Genomic DNA, 17647 nt, shown 5'->3' on the forward strand with positions numbered 1-17647 from the left:
AGTCGCCGTTTTTAATCTTTAGTTGCAGGGGGCGCAGCTCACCATTCCCATGTGGGAACTGAACCAGCAACCTTGTTGTTCAGAGCTCATGCTCTAACCAACAGCCATCCGGCCGACCCTCTGGTTATACTTCTGACTCCTCTGCCAGCCTCTGAGTTCTTCAAGGCTCTAGAGCCTACCAGATTCATGGGGCTGGCCACCAGGTGACCTACTGCCCAGTATGTGGCTCTGTTACAAGTAGCCAGTAGCTGTGTAGGCCCTGGAGGATGCCTGTCCACCTTTCCCTACTCATCTCAAGTCAAGTTCAGATGTAGGGAAAGGGATTGTTGGGTGGAGAGGCATGCGAGGGGAAAGCTCTCATAAAATAACCACAAGTTCCAGAGAGGAGGAGTGGATGGGCATTTTCAGCTACTGTGACTCTGGAATTTCCCCTGACTGCTGTGTCTCTGAGTCTCTCATTTCCCAGTCCCTGACCCTCTTTCTTTGCCACTATTCATCTGACTCCAGTTTTCCTCCATCCAGCCTTTTGCCAGCAGGCAGAAGCTGCCATTACTACTCCAAACCTCTAGGGGGTGCAAGTTGCCCTAAAGTTCCTGGTGGTGGTGGTGGTGATTTTCCTTAGTGCAACGGGGACAATGTGAATTTTCATGAGGAGCTTTGGTGGTAACGTAATGGCGAGGGGAAAAAAAAAGTCTTACTTTAAAAGCATGTTGGAATTGTTTGAAATAGTGAAAAAGTGCAAACAATAAACTGGCAAAACCAAACTACAGTGTATACTATGCAACCATTTAAAAGAATGAAGTCATTCTCTATATGCTGACATTGGAAGGGGCTCCAAGGCATTAAGTAGAAAACAAACACAAAAACAGTTTCAGAAAATGTATACAGTATGATACCACTTATGTTAACTACAAAACAAAACTAGAAAAACTAAAAGTTTGGAATGATTATCTCAGGAGGAGCATGTGATAGGGGAGAGTAAAAGGAGAAGTTATACTTGTTAAAATATTTGTACGGTTAAATTAAACAATAATAAATAAAACTGGCTGCTGTTTGAGTTTGGTGTCTTGGGAAGATGAACAAATTCCATTGAGATAACTGCTCTCTCGTTTAGAAAAACAGCCTGAGGGGCTCGCTGGATGTGGTCTGGAAGGAGAGAAGCAAGGTTAAGAAAAAAAATCTGAATAAAGGAACAAACTCTTGAGGAGGAGTCCTAGCAGCTGCAGAGGGAGAGGTTTTAGACCAGATGGGAAAGGCCTCTGAGGACTGAGGAGGGGTCCAGTGCTTGGTGGGCAGCTGGGGCCTGAAGAGAAAGGTGAACAGGAGAGGGGCAGGGATGGCAGCCGCATTTTGAAGGATTGCAGTGACCTGTACGTAATTGTAAACTCTTTCCTAGATGTACTGTGTTGTAATTTCTCTTCATGAAACCAAATTTTCAGTAAAAGTCTGTTATATGCAGCAGCCTTGGGTGAGCAAAATTTTGGTTCCTGAAGGGAGAAGGGCAGTGTCCAGCCTAGGATAAGGTAGAATAGCAAGTGCAAGGAGCTATAGGCAGTGGTTGGAAGCCGAGAGACTCCAAAGAGCAGGCTGCAGCATACGCTGACTTCAGAGAGGACATGAGATAAACCCCAAAGGAAAGGTGACCCTGGAAAGGGGAGGAGAGATTTGGGTTTACTAAAAAACTAAGGGAAAGCTCCCCCAAACAGGAGCCAACCAGGCCCTGAGATCTCTAGATGGGCTGAGGAAGAAATCGGGAGAGGGGCTCAGCTTTGGGCTTTGGGATCCTCATTCCTTTTGACCCCTTAGACATAGTAACTGACACCCCACCTGTCAGGCAGCTTCTTCTTAGCCTGGTTCATTTAGTTTAATGAGACTTCCAACACTCTCTCTAGGGTTCCATGCTTTTCCCCCTGCAGCTATCCTCTAGAATACCTGGAGCCCTCTTGGCCTCAGAGACGCCTCCTAGAATTGTGGGTCCTGCAGAGAACTGTAACTTCCCTTTTTGCCACGCAGGAGATGAGGTGCCTGGCAGTGCCAATGGCTGGGTGGCCGGAGTCAGACTCGTGTAGCCTGAGTTGGTTTATCTGTGGGGCCTCCTTGCAGACCCAGCCCAGGGCACCTTGCGTACGCCCCACATCTCCCTCACCCGCCAGACACACTCACCCAACTTCACCTGGAGCGGGGATGGTTTGTAATTCATGGCTACTGACTCACCCTCCCGGGCGTCACAGTCTCCGTCTGAGATGGAGGCAGCGGCTGGGTCCTGGGGGGGCGGGGGAAGCAGAGAGACAGGGAGCTGTTAGGAAGTAGACATAGGGAGCTGCTCCCCTGGGCCTCCGAGGACATACACTCTGGCAGCAGGCAGGAAATTCAGGGAGGGAGGGGCAGACCCACCTAAACAAGATAGAAGAGCCAAGGATCTCGGTCCCACTTACACCCACCTGGGTGTCTGTCTTTAAAGTCCTGTGTGATCCAGCCTCCCCCAGAAAGCCCACCGCGATTCCTTAAACTCACAGGACCTCCTTCTCTAACCTCCCATACTAGTCGCCCTGCTCCTCAGGGCTCCTGTGTACTTGTTTGCAATGGTCTTTCTAGGTTCTCGTGAGTGTAAGTCTGCATTAAGGTGAGAGTAGGTGCTCCCGAAGAGCGGCCTTCTCCCTCTGTTTTCCCTCGCACTGGACAGGTCCCTTGACAGGATAGAGAACTGACAGGACAAGCCAGGCCAGACTTCAAAGCTGCAGCCAACAGACAAAAAGAGTTCTCCTGAGGACTTTTTCATTTCACAGATGAGTCCTAAGAGTATCTCCTGGGAGAACCTGAAAGTTTGGCTGGGTATGGTAGGTGAGAAGACAAATGTAATGACAAATCAGCTGATGGCCATTTAGTCCTGTACTGTTCACTAATCTAGCCTCACTATTCCCTCCAAAACACCCCAAACTTCTGCTATAAGATCCAGGGCCCTGGCCCACCCTGCCTCAGGCAGTTGGAAGGGGCTGGAGTCATTCACAGTCTTCCTGAGAAACTGATGGATCCACTGATATGGGTGCTGCCATCCTAGGCGTCTGCCTGGGACCACAGAGTGGCAAGCCCAAGGTCTGCAGTTTGCAGAGTGGATCCCAGCCTGCACCTGTTCTGTCTCTAGGAATGCAGAGAGCAGGCAGAAAGGCAGGTAGAATGCTCCAGTACTGGCCCCACAGTGTCAGGCCAGGGATCTGACAGGCTGCTAGTGACCCAGCAAAGGAAGGATATATAACCATTATGGTGACTTTTGCTTCCTTTAAAATGAGGCAGTAGGAATGAAAGCATGTTTGTCACTAAGGGCAAAGGGAAAAGTCTAGAATGTTTGGGAGGGAAATCCTGACCTTCTCTGTGTTCCTTTAGGCTACCCAGAGTGCAAGGCCCTTGGTGGGTGGTGTTGCCACAGTGGTTTGTGAGTTCCTGAGGGCAGAACCTGGGCTTCTGTCCTCTGGTCTGACCGCCACCCCTTAGCTGTAGTTGTGGGGGATGGGGCAGGAAGCTCTGCTCAGAAAAGTTCGGGTGCTGCAGCGGCTGCATCTCAGGTAACTTCCCATGCCACAAGCTTTTCCAGCCCTTCCTCCTCTGCCTCCCCGGCTCAGCTCCTTCTTGGGAGACTTCTTACCGACCTGGCCCTGCAGACTTGGAGCAGCAGGCCTCTACCGGCCCTCACATGCCTCTCTGCAGCCAAAACAGCCTCGGCAGGCGCTACCTGCAGGAGAGGGGGCGACCTGACAGCTGGGCTCTGGCTGTCCCCTGAGGCCACAGGAAGTGCTCACTCCCAAAGCAGCCTGAGGGAGGGCTTCTTAAAGGGTGAAGCCCATCAACATCCTATGGGACCCTACCGGGGAAGCACTGGCACATTTCCCATTTCCTTAGTCACATTGCTTTTTCTGTAGCATTTGTCACATGCCACACATACCACATCCATTTGGAAATGGTTTCCTCTGCTGGCTTTCGGGATACTCATTCCTGTCTCCTCCCATAGCCCTTTTGTCTCCTCTGCAGGGTTCTGCCCTCAGGCCTCCTCTCTCTCTTTGGGGAACCCTGATATCTCCTATAGTTTGGGATTAACATGTTTACACTGGTGACTTCTAAATCTATGGCCTTCCAATCATTCCTCTCTGTAACCCTCCTCCCCATCTACCCCATGGGAGTGTTAAGCCCCACTGTCCTTTCCCTGGGTTGACTTTTAAAACATGAACCCTTAGGCACTTGGGGCCAGCTTGTCCCTCCTCAATGCCGCTGAGTTCATCAGTTTCTTCTCTCAGGCTGGAGGTACTTGGCAGCAATAGTAACACTGGAGGGAGACCACAGGAAGGACAGGACTGATGGGGGCTGGGAAGCTGTTGAGCAACTCTGGTCACAGGGACCCACATGTGGCCCGCAAGGCCACTGGGAGGGTCCTGGTGCCATTTGATCTCTGACTGAAACAGCTAATCCCTTTGGGTCATGAGCCAGGGTACAAAGCCCTAGACTGAGAGGTTCCAGACAAAGCCCGCTGTCCAGCACCTCCCCTGTCACTGTCCATGATAGAAAGCCATCTGAGTGGCAAGAATGAAGATCTCTGGCACTGTGCCTGCAAACTCAAGCCTTTCCTACGGGTTTCCTGTATGTCTTCCCTGAGAAATACAGCCAGTGCACCATGACGATCACATGGAAATGTAATCAGGGAGATTAAATGGGAAATATTCATGAATATAAGTATCAGAGAGGAATCCAGGCAGAAGGAAGTGTCTGGCTCCAAGAAATCAGGGAGAATTTAAAATGCCCCCCAAGGACATCTGATAGGAGTTAGAGCCGGAAACTAGAGTGGGGATTAGCAAGATTATTAATAAACACTAAGCAGAGACAGACATGGAAATGCATCTCTAATAGCAACCCATGTTTCTGCAACCCTTCAAACAAATTCTCCACCGACTGTAGAAATGATTAATAGCCCAGTCTCACTGTTTCTGGGACAGGATATACAGGCTAATAGCCAGTGCAAAGCCAATATAACTAGAGGAAGGCAAAAGGGCCAGAAGAATCCTTAGAGTTAGTCTGGTCCAGTGCTTTTCATTAAACTGTTCCCTGAACCCTGTGCCTTGAGTGGAGCTGAGTACAAGCAGGGAGCAACTTGTTTCACTTACATATCAGCCTTTCCACAAGAATTCGGTCGGAGAAAGAGTTGTGTTGCTTAAAAAAAAAGTTAAAGCCCATTGATTTAATTTAATCTTTAAAAAACATTTTATTATAGAAATTATTAAACTGACACAAAAGTAGAGAAAACAATATAGTGAGATGCTGGATAACTATCACCAACTACAACAAATATCAATGTATTAACCGATTCTTTTTATAAATTCCAGTTCCTCCATTTACTAGCTGTGTGATCTGGGCTTTGGTTTCCTCATCTGTAAAATGGGACTAATATTTATGTCAAAGGTTCTTGTGAGGCTAAAGTTTGTTAACACATATAAGCACTTAGAATTGTACTTAGTATAATACAAACTGAGCACTATATCTGTGCTAGCTATAAAGTTGTTATTAGTACATGTTCTGTGAGGCCCACACAATCATAGACAGTGTGCCTTGGGAGTGACTAGTTCAAAGGTGCAGCTCTGGTTTATGTAGGGAGGTATCTCTGAAAAAGATCCTCTCTCCACAGGGTGAGGAGGGTCCTGACCAAGGGGGCATTCTGACTCTTCTCTCTCCTCACTCCACTATGCTGCATTTCCCTCACTTATTTAAGGCCTGGGGCTCATAAAGATAAATAGAAAATAGGCCCATCCTTAAGGAGCTACCAGTAAATAAAGGTAACAAGAGCCATAGAAAAGTAGACAGAAAGTGACAAAGGGAGGCTGGTCCGAGAAAATTTCACAGAGGAAGCCACTTGAAAAGATTTCAAAACACTAGTTTACCAGTTAAGAGGAAGGAGAAAGGACATTCAGGGAACATCTGCAAAGGCTCTGAAGCATAAAACTAGCATTGCAGATTCAAGGAACAGTCAGTGTTTTGTTATAGTTGAAACCCAGAAGGTATGATGAAAAGTGGCAGGAGATAAAGTTGTAGGGTCAGAAGGGCTCAGGTCATGGTGGAAGATGGGCCTTGATTTTGTTCTTTACTCAGAAAATAATGGGGAACCGATGAAGCCGGAGAGTAACATGACCAGATTTTAGATGTAGAAGAACCGTCTGATAGCCAGGTAAAAGCTGGATGGCAGGGGAATAAGACTGGAGGTGAGGATAATTAGGAAACTACTGCAACAGGGCCAACAAGAGATAACAGGGACCAGAACTAAGCAGAAGCAGAACTGAAAAGGACAGAAAGGAGAATGTTAAAGGGGTAGAATTAGCAGACTTTAGAGATAAAATGTAGAAGACGTCCAGACATTCCAGTTTTCTGTCTGGAGTAATTAGGAACAGGGGACTAATTACTAAGACAGACAATGCAGGAGAAGGCACAGCTACACTGCCAGGAAAAACAGATGAGTTCAGTTTGGGACATGATGAGTTTTGAGGTATCTTTTTGGATACCGAGATGATATCCTTAGTCAGTAGCATTAGAAGTTTGGGATCTCAGGAAAGAGGTGTGGGCTGGTGGTGATGGAAGCTACGGAGAAGAATAAACCCCTCAGAGAGACTGTGCAGAGTGAAAAAAGACAAGAACCAAGGATGGAGCCCTGGGGCACATCGAACCTTAGGAAATGAATGGAAGAAGTAGACTGAGTAGAAGCTGAAAGATGAGATGTAGGAAAAGATCTAGGAAGCCATTCAAGTAGAGTTTCAAGGTGGAAGAAATCAACAGTGTCAAATAAACAGTTGGGTTTATAAAATAAAGACAATATTTAGAAATAAGGAAGTCATAGGTGGCTTCAGCAAATACGGTTTTAATTGAAGGGTAGGAACACAGCCCAGATGACAGGGGATTTAGGAGGAAATAGGAGATGAGGAAGTAGAGTAGGGACACAGGCTATTCTTTCAAGGAACCAGCCTGATGAGGGAAGAAATGAGAATAAATGACAACCAGAGGGGGCTTTGGAGTTGAAGGATTTCTTTGGAGCTGGGGAATACCACTGCCCTAGACTGAGGGGAAAGGAGCTGGGTAGAAAAGATGTTTCATGGTATGGACTTTGAGGTATCAAGAAGAGATGGAACCAGAACCAGACCAGAGGAAGACGGCTCCTTACTGAAATGGAAGGGCGGTGAAATGGGTAGGGGACGCAGATAACATGGAGGCAGAAAGATGGGTGGAAAGTTAAGGGAATTCAGTCTTAAAAGCCTACTTAGCTAAAAGAAAGGGTTGAATACCAAGAGGATGGGGGAAAGAGGGATACTTGGTGGCTGGCCAGCAGTGGAAGGAGATCACTCTGCTGGGGCTCCTAGCTACAAATGCTCCTCTCTCCCCCATCCTTGACCTTGACGCCAGGGGGAAGGCGCTCTCCGCGGTGCTGAACACCTCTTCCTTTGTCTCGTGGCCTGAGCAGAGGTGATGCAGGGGAGACATGATTCCAGGTTAGGAAGAAGCAGAGTGCTTGTACAAACATTATCTAAACTTCCTTTGCTGAACACACACGAACTTTCTTCTAGTTTTAGACGGCAGCTAGCAGAGGCAGTTCTGAGTTGTGAGATGCTGAAAGGCTACTTCTAGAATAATGTGATATTTATATCCTGTTCAGTCACCCTGGGCGAAAGCAGGAAGGAGGACAGACCTACACCAGGAACAGGGCCAGGAAGATAGTGCTGATAATGAAACAGGAAAGCAGGGAAGACCTGGAGCTCAGACCACTCTGACAGGTGAGCGCAGCACGATAGGGTATTAAATACCAACTCTGCTTCTGTCACAATTTGTCCAGTGTTCGGCTCAGAAACTACCTGCGGCTATGGTCCGCCTGTTCAGGGTTATGCCACTCTCCCAAAACATCTTTTGGAAGTAGGTGGGGATAAGCACGTTTGGCTATATTTTAGAGGGAGATACAGATAATACAACTCAATGCCTTTCTGCCCAAGGTCCATGGCTGGGCAGCAACATAATCTCCTGTTCAAGAATATTCAGTAGCAATCGAGGCTTTGGTTAGACCTCTCTACTTCCCTCCCAATGGCTGTTCACTCAGCCTCTAAGGCATTCCCATCTGTTTCTGAGTCTACATCTCAACATGAGAATCATTTGGACAATGACAGCTCTTACTCTGTGGTATGACCTGAAGTCCTGAATCCCATTTCCCGAGTTCATTTGTTGGGCAGATCCCACTTTTATTCCCCACCTCCCCTTCTCCAGGACCTCTATCCTTTTGGGACATATTAAGACTCTTAGCAGTCCCACTTAAAGGAAAGGACAAAGACTTCTCACAGGGGATAAGGTTTTTTTGGGGGATATTTGGAGAAGAATCTTGGAAACATAGGAGAGACAGTCTCTCCAAATGTTGTTAGTAGTTCTTACAAAGAGAGGAAGAACAGAAAAGCTGGAGAAAAATCTATGAAGGCCTGAATTTGGGAGAGGGGGCAGAGGACCCTGCCCAGTTCAGAGAGGCCTCTTCCATCAGTTTAAATCTCCTCAATCTTCTAGGTTTTTCTCTAAGAGAAGACTCAATTCAAAAACAAAGTCAGAACACTGAATGTCCTCTCTTATTCCAGAACTGGACTGGGAGCTGGCAGCAGAATGCAGAGGCAGAAAGCACTCTTTCTTTATATATACCACACTTCTGCAGGGCATTCTGGGACAAAGTAAAGTCCAAAGGAAAGAAGTGGAAAAGGTTCTTTTGTTAGGGCTAGAGTTTGAGAACTCAAATTGGCTCTGTGAGTAGCTGAGAATTTTATGTCTCCTTCAACAGTTCCTAGGATAGAATTCATTACCCCAAACAAGCACCACTGAGCTTTAGTATCTTTGTGGTGGTGGTCACTGGGGGAACCAAAATGGAGGAGGGTGCTGCTGACCCCAGGCCTAGGAACAACTCTGTCCACAGCAAGTTTAATAGATGTCTCTTATAAAGTAATACATGCTAAAACTTTTTAAAAAATCACCTTTAGTTTCATCACTTTGAGACAACCCTCGTTAATGTTCTAGTGTATTTGAGTCTTGTGCGTGTACCACAGTAGGAACACTCTGTGGTCTCCCCTCTCTGGGAGCCGGTGCTGCTCCTGCCTTCACGGTCACAGGGGCAGACCTCCAGCTACTATGTTGGTTCTATGTGCTCCCACCCCTGCTTGGACCAGGTGGAGCCAATCAGAGTCTCCCCAGAATTGGGAAGTGGGACTTAAGGGAGATGTAAAGCTCAAGACTGTGGATTAGAGAAAGCCATTGGGCAAGGAGCAAGAATAAAGCTGATGTTCAGAAAGAAGTAAACACAAGAGACAGAGAAAGTGCTCCCTAGGTTTCAGGTTCTGGTTCTAGAGCTTGCCCTGCCCTTGCCTACATGTCTGCCCTCAGACACTATGAGAAACCCAAATGTTCTTATAGTCTAGTTTCCCTTTTAGCTCAAACTAGCTTGAGTTGGATTTTGTTCCTGTAACCCCAGAGGACCAATTAATACATGTGCATAGAACAACATTTAAAGAAAAAAACATCACACTGTATCTTATATTCTGTATTTTTAAAAATCAGTATTAGAACATAATCAACTTACCATATTTTTATATAGTTTTGTAACCATCAGTTTAATGGCTGCATGATATTCATAGAGGGGATATACAATGACTTTTTAACCATTCATTTATTTTAGACATTCAGGTTATTTGTAAATTTTCACTATTATAAATAATGCTACACTGAAATCTATATGTGTTTACTTTCGGGATAATTTCCTACATCAAGTAGAATTAGGAAGTCAAAAACATGAACATTTTTAAGATTCTTGATACATATTGCCAAACTGCTTTCCCAAAGGATTGTTCCCATTTACAATGCCTCCAGTCATGACCAAGAACTATAGCTGGTTTTTAATATTTTATTTTTCACTGTGTGCCAGGGAATTTCAGGTCATCACAACTCTCCATTATCTTCCAAGAGAGCTCTACTCCAGTGCTTATTTACCTGGTTCCCTCTGGGGAATCTTCTTTCAAAGAATAGAATTTCCTCTGGGCATCACTTGCCAGACAAAATGCTCCTGACTTGAGGCCACCAATTAAAAACAAAATGAGACAAGACTTTGTTACACTGAAGCTTGAGAAAGGCTCTCCATGGAGCACCAGTACTGCCTGGTGGCTGGCCACCAGGCTACCTCGGCCTGTGCTGTAGGAACGATGAATGGAATTGCAGAGCCATAAGGCAAACTTCACAGAGTGAGTCGCCCTTGCTTTCAGACGTGGAGTGGGAGAATTAGCCACATGGTTCTGGAGTTATCCCAGTGGGAGTGGCAGCTCCTATTCCCTTACCCAGTATTTACTTTTCAAAAATAGCTACTCAGAAACAGAGAGAAAAGGATGGTATAAGACATGAGGGTAGTACTAGGCAAAGAACTGGATTCATTTTTGAAATTGGGAGACAAGGGACCAGTGAGTTTTTAAAAGGATTTAGAATCCTTTCCCGCCTTCTTCCTGGTTAGGACTGCTTGTCCTAGATTGATATTCGCTATTCATTCCTGTTCCCACTCACATGGAAACCCTGTAACCAAAAAACCTTCATTTGTGATATAGGACAGATCAACTCAGGGACACCCACAGTAGCAGCTGTGGCTTGGGGGAAGCTTGTGCATAAAGGCCTAGGGGACACGCCTTATGACCCAAGAAGCAGGAGCCGGAGCCAGAAACTGAGAAACTTTGGTTTCTCTGGGAGGCCTGGCTTGGCACAGGCCCTTCATCCCCACACTTAAGCCAGATATTGAGGAGGCTCCTGCCTTACTTTGGACCAGCTAGAAAAACAGGTGTTGGCAGAGACAGTCTTGTGACCTAAAAGGTTTTTGAGCCCCACATTCTTCTGTTCCCCCCCACACACACATTTCAACCTCTTTAGGAAAAGACCATCTCACTTAACGGAGAAAGGGGTGAAGGTGTAAACTTCTTTAAAAATAGGTCAACAATGGTAAATGTATATTTTACCACAATAGAAAAATGGAAAAAGGAAGAAAAAAAAAAAAGATTGGCAGGGACTGAGGCAGAAGAAAATGGTGTGAGGGTGAGTGGTGGAGAGGAAGCAGCCCCTTTGCCTCTTCTTTCATTCAGGTTCACCCAACAGACTTGGGGAGGAGGACTTTCATCTGAGAAGGGAAATGATTCTAAAACCAAGGGAGCTGGAGGGGCCAGCGGATTCTGGCTTGAGTTTCTTGAGGCATTTTACTTGGGGTACCCCTTAGGCAGGGCCCAGAGGAGGGGAAGCAGGGAAGCAGCTGTTCAGGGCAACAGCTTCAGGGAGCATAGTCCAGAGGAGCTTTCTGTTCCCTTCCAGGATGTGGATTCCAGTTCCCCAAGGTAAGGAAGGAGGCATAGGACCCTGAGGAGAGATGCTATCCAGGAATCATCAATAAAGGGCATTTGGTGGGAGAGTCCTTGAGACGGATGACCCAGCCCTGCCTATGGTAGGACGCTGAAGCAGGAGAAGTATTAGCGGACGCTGATGTTTGCTTTGGGCCAGACTGACTTATAGATCCCCGTCTAGATCTTGGCCCTAAATATCACCTGAGGATTTCGATAATTTCAATTACTCAAGGAACTGCACCTGGCCTGCACTGGTTTATAAATCTTTTGGACTCCTTGATTTCCCAGGAAAGCAAAGAAACAGTCTGGCAGTCCATGGGATGATTTCACAGAGCTGCCACCTCTAATCCCTTTCCTCCGGCCTTGGAAGAGTAAAGAGCTACTTGTCTGCAACAGATAAGGGACTTGGAGGGCTGGTATCAAACAGCTTCTCCCCTCTGTGGCATTTCCTGTCTTTCCCGTCCTCTCCTTTTCAGCTTCTCCTAACTGTCTAACCTCCATTACACCTGGCAAGCCCCACTTTTTGCTCACAGACAACTTGCAGCTCTAAAGCGTAGCTCTCTATCCAGAGCAGTCTTCTATTCTTTCCTTTTTGTCCTCCCAATAGTTACACATCGGTGAGCTCGTCGCGTGTTAAAAAAGCTTGACTATTCAGTGAACACCAACAAGGGGCAAGCAGGGCGCAATGTACTTTGGGGAGAGAAAAACACCAAGACATAATTCTTGCCAAGAAGACTTTAAATTAAAAATGGGGAGATTATAGGCATACAAACTAGCATATTTAAGGTGGAGAGAGGAGCATGAGAAGTAGGAAAGCATGAAGGGTGGTCAGGCCTGGGCAGAAGCCTGGTTAAACCAGAAGTCTGGGTATTAGGTAACTGGGTACTTTGGCAAGAGGATTTAGAGCAATGGCTGGCTCAGCTCTGGGGCTAGACTCTATTCTTACTACTTTTAGTTGCTGCTGCTGCTGCTGCTGCTGCTGCTACAACCCCTACTCTGCCACAAGGCACTCAGCCATCCCATTTCTGGTGGGTCAAATACAGAAATGGGGTGGGCTGAGTACAGCAGGGGCTTTCTTTTACCACTGAGATATACAAACAAGTCTCCCACAGAGAAGGGTCAAGAGGCTCTTGGTGGGTGTCTGGGAAGTGTTTTTATTGTGAAGGCAAACAGTGACTCAGAATCCTGAGTGCTTAAGGGAGAGATACGTGGCTCTGGTGAAATAAACTCTTGTTGCCTTTAACCACGCCTCGGGCCACCAGCCACTCTCACAGGCCTGCTTTGTGCAGCGGCAGGGAGGTCAACGCTAAGGGCTCCTGGGGGTGCAGGGCCCAATCTAGGAGTGAGAGAGGTCAGAGGGGAAGGAAAGGGTTAACTGAGAAGTCAGTGTGTGTGTGTGTGTGTGTGTGTGTGTGTGTGTGAGAGAGAGAGAGAGAGAGAGAGAGAGAGAGAGAGAGAGAGAGAGAGAGAGAGAAATATAATATCCAGTTGGTGGTGAAAGAGTAGAGAAGAGGGGAGATCGCTCTCCTCTTTTGCCTAGCACAAGTTCCAGGCAAGTTTTCAGCCATGAAGCCAGCTACTTGCTGGTTATGTATCTCTCCAGGGAAACAATTCCTATCTACTAAGCCAGATGGTCCTGGGCTACCCGGTCAGGGTGGTAGAGAGCCTTTCCTTGCCTACCTGCTCACTCTCTGGCTGGTACAGTGACACTGACTGCCTAACTCAAGGGTACAACCTCATTCCTGAGCCATCCATAGAAAGGGGCCACGAATCAACAAATAACCAACAAGCACCCAAAGAACCCCCGACGGCTCTGCAGCCCGCATCTCTGATGAACACCCCCTTTGCTCGGAGCACACCTCCCCCCAGCTCCTCCCCACCCGTGCAGCCTTCACTTCTAGCCAGCTGACACACCTGCATAGCCTACATCTTCTACATCTGCTCAGCCTACCTATGCATCACTAGAATAGCGCTTGTTAAACATTAACATACATCTAGGGGTATTGTCGAAGTGCAGATTCCGAGTCAGTAAGTCTGCAGTTCATACAAGCTCCCAGGTGGTACCAATGCTCTGAACACACGGACCACACTTTGCATGGCGGAGCTCTAAGGCCAGCCGCTCCACACTTACACCACCTACCAGTCCCACAAAGAGCTCGCTGCCTAAACCTGGTTACAGCCTTACTGCAGAAAGAGGACAATGGTTTGGTGGCAGAGAATGTAGGGGAACCACCTAATGCTCATGTTGGGGAGGCCGCTCTGCTAAGAGCTCTGGCTGGGCCTCGGCAGGGAGTAGTTCAGAACAGCTTAGCCCAGGTGTGAAATGTAATCATTGAGATCATATTGCTCGAACACCGACTATATGTACAGCTGCGGTGCTGCATGCTTTATATACTACATTACCTCATTCGATCCTCCTAGAAGACCAAGCAAGGTAAATACCGTTCCCATTTTAAAAGTGAAGAACCAGGTTGTATAAAGTAACATATTCAAAGTCTTACCTTGAAGGTGGGACATGAGAATTTGAATCTAATTTGCTCATTTCTTTTACCTCACCCCCTCCTCAGACATCAGATAAAGTCATGAAATTAACAACATATCAGAACTACACAACTGTGGGACTATGGGACTAGTCTAATCATATCTCCAGTGCTTAGTACACATTTGGAGCTCCTCTTTAGAGAATGATGGATGCTTTCTGATCACCAACATCTTGATCAATGAGTTCTCCATAGGAAGGAAATATTGGAGCCACTGAAGCAGTCAACTCAAGATGCAGAGAAAGAGACAGAGACACTGGCAGGAAGCAGCAAGCCAGAAAAAGCATTGGAAACTCAGACTGCTGAGCCCAGGAAAGAAACGCAGAGGATAGTACAAGAAAAGGAGATGAAAAGTCTCAGCCACCAAAATTCAGTTCTGGTCCCACATTTTAGGGGCAATTATATTTTAGGCATTATAATGGGTGCTGCAGATACAAAGATAATATGATCTCTGCTTATGAAGAGGCCAGTGAGTAAGGCAAATGAATAAGCCGATAATTTTAATAATATGCCAAGTGCTAGAACAGAGGTTTGCATAGAGTATTGTAGGTACATAGGACAGAAGCACCTATCCCATCCTGGTGAATTAGGGAAGTCTTCTCCAAAGAAAGCTGAGGCATGAAGGATGAATAGGAGATAGAAGTGAACCAGATGAAGAAAGGAATAGGGAACGAAAAGAAATGAAACGAAAAGGAAAGAAAAGAGTGGGGAGTAAGACATGCATGACTATACAGCAGGCAAAAGGAATAGCTCAATTTTGCTGGAATGTCAAATGGTAGGGGGTGAAGTGGCAGGTGATGAGACTAGAACAGGAGGAAGGCGTAATATCATGAAGGGCTTTATAAGTCATGTTCTGGGCGTTGGACTTTAACTGGAAATAATGGGGAGCTATTGAAGAATTTTAAGCCCACTATTAGATTTATATAGACAGATCACTCTGGGAGCAGTGTGGAGAGAATGGGAAGGAATGATTAAACTGTAGGCAGGGAGACCAGATAAGAGGCATTGAAAGAGGTGATAAAAGCTTGAAAAAGGCAGGCAATGGGGTTGGAGAAAAGGGGATGAAGAAGAAAAATACATCGAGATCAAATTGCCAGAGCTCAGTGACTGACTGGATGTGGGTTTGAGGGAAAAGACCTGGGCAAAGATGATCCCAGGTTTTCTCCAGGCTCAGGTGAGTGGGTGAACTTCTGTGTTTCCCAAAAATAAGACCTAGCCGGACCATCAGCTCTAATGATCTTTTGGAGCAAAAATTAATATAAGACCTGGTATTATATTATATTATACCCAGTATTATATTACATTAAAATAAGACCAGGTCTTATATTAATTTTTGCTCCAAAAGACGCATTAGAGCTTATGGTCCAGCTGGGTCTCATTTTCGGGGAAATACAGTATGATGCCACCAAACAAGACCGAGAAACAGAAATAAGAGCAAGTTCTAATGATTTTGTTTTTGTACAGGGGTGTGTGTATGTCTATAAATATGAAGAGTCGGAGGAAAGAACTTGGTAACACCAACACTGAAGTGGTAGGAGAAGATTGACAGCCGTGGTCAGAGAGGCAGGGGACCAAGGAGAGGCTGGTGTCCTGGATGTCTGGGAAGGGCAAGGTTTTGAGCAGGATAATGAAAGACAAGGAGGAACCAGAATCAGAGTCTCGGAGGGGCTCTTACATGATGGGAGAGATTGAAGGATGGTTGAGGGTGGGGGAAAGAGCCAGCAAAGAAGCACCAGCTGTTTGAAGACATCAAGAAAGAGAACTCAAGACACATTATTCTCTGGTTTGCTGATATTTCAGCAAAAATTTTATTTTGTTCTTAACAATTACGGACTGAGCCTTAAGAGGCTTGAGACTCCCCACAGAGAGAAGCCCTCCAGTAGAGAAGTCCAGCCATGGTCCAGACATCATGGCAGGTCTGCTATTTCTTAGACAGTGTGGGCAAGGGTGGGCTGAAGGCAAGGGAGCTGACCAGGGCCTGGCAAACCTCAGAGTAACAGCAAGCAGAGAGGGGGTTAGTTCTGGCTGCACCCCAGTCGCCTGACAGCCCTCCCCTAGTGACAGCAAAAAGCAGCAAAGACACTGCCTGGGCTTCTAGTCCTTGGGGCAGGAGGCCTGTGCAGACGTAGCAGGAGCAGCCTGGGAATGCAGGAAAGAGGGGAGCAGGCTGCACTGGGAGTTTTCTAGAAAAATCCTGCTCCACCAACTATGAACATCCAGCAGACTCAACATGGGAACCTATGCTCCGAGTGATGGTGATTATGTGATCATGACTTGTCACTTTACAAACCTTCATTAATACTTTCCTGTAAAAACAAACAAACAATGAAAACTAAAGAATCAATCACTTGACTGCATCATTAATCCATCCCTCAGGTGTAGTAATGGAGGCAGTAACTGCATGCCTCCACTGTGAGAAGAGTTAAGAAATGTACAGAGTTGGGATGGAACTAGTTCTTCTGTCTCCTGTACTCAAACATCCGAGCCTATGGGAGAGGGGCAGGGTCCTGAGGTCTGGGAAAGTCAGGTCTGCACTCGGGCAGAGGACTGGCGACCTCAATGTGGTTAGACTGAGTGTTCTCAAAATCTTGACCTTAGGGTCAAGATTTTTGAAAAATCTTTTTGAAAAAATCATGTTTTGGGGATGAAGAGACTATGTTTGGCTATTTACAAAAATAGGCCTGGGAATGCTGCCAGAGTTGAATGAAAGTTTTATGGTATTTAATGCTTTTGAAATAACCCAATAAGCTGATTTGTGTTTTTTTTTGAAAGGATGCTCATTCTGTAGAGTTAAATAAATCTTGGTCAATTAGAAAGGAAACTCCAAAAGTTCCCATGTTTCCTGGCAGGAGAACAATGCTTTCTCTTCATTCCACAACCTTGTAGCAGTCAGAAGGTTAGTTATAAGGCCTCACATCTGGGCTTCCGTGAAGCACAGAATAACCATTTCCAGGCATATTTTGGCTTTTATGTGGACACCTAATTTCACAGGCAGTAGGAACTTGCTTTGTTCCTGTCATGACTTCCACTCTTCCCCCTTATTCCCTTCCATCTTTCACTCCAATGAAAACCTGAGCATTGGATTCTCAGTGATTTTATCCTAGTCCAATGTGTAGGAGAGTAATTTTCAACTCCTTGTTCCATCTAGGTGGGACTAAGGCGAGTTTTCCCTCTACAGATAGGAGAACTGATGGTTTATGGAAAGAACCCCCAAATCCTGGATCCCAGGCTCCAGTGAACCCTGGGCTGCTCTGCATTGAGAGAATCTGGCCACCCACCCCCTTCTGGCCCGGCTCCAGCCAGCTGCAAATGGTCTGGATGAGCTGTTCCGACATGCTGATGTTATCGGCCTGCTGTGCCTGGAGCACACAGATAGGAACAGGCCATGGCGCCGTCTCACCGGACGTAGTAATGTAATTTCGTTTCTGAAATCCAAGTATGAAATCTTGAAAACTGACGTTTTTTTTTATCTACCTCAGGAGGGGGTTGATGGTGTGGAATTCCCAGTGGAGCCATCTAAATAGGGAAATGGTTTCTGTCATGTATTAATAAATAGTTCAAAGCGATGGAAAAACATACAGAGAAGATATGTGGGGAAAGCAAATGCCTAGTCTTTCTTGCTTCCTCCCTCCTCCCTCCTCAAGGTGTGCTGCCAGGTGAGGACCACTCCATCACGGCAGGTCTGCTCTTTCTTAGGAAGTG

General features: G+C 46.4%; 1 protein-coding gene across 4 annotated transcripts in view; it reads right to left on the reverse strand.

Moving 5' to 3' along the window:
• Nucleotides 1–17647, reverse strand: part of FAM219A (family with sequence similarity 219 member A) — a 47995-nt gene that overhangs the window by 3884 nt on the left and 26464 nt on the right. For 2 of the 4 annotated variants that reach the window (XM_033122446.1, XM_033122445.1), the window contains exon 2: nt 2215–2263. In XM_033122446.1, coding sequence (XP_032978337.1) covers nt 2215–2263 — 49 coding nt within the window. Of the gene's footprint in view, nt 1–2163; nt 2264–17647 lie in introns of all 4 variants that reach the window. The other 2 variants (XM_033122444.1, XM_033122443.1) reach the window with 1 other exon arrangement.

The sequence above is a fragment of the Rhinolophus ferrumequinum genome, chromosome 12 (assembly GCF_004115265.2).
Source record: "Rhinolophus ferrumequinum isolate MPI-CBG mRhiFer1 chromosome 12, mRhiFer1_v1.p, whole genome shotgun sequence".
Lineage (NCBI taxonomy): Eukaryota > Metazoa > Chordata > Mammalia > Chiroptera > Rhinolophidae > Rhinolophus > Rhinolophus ferrumequinum.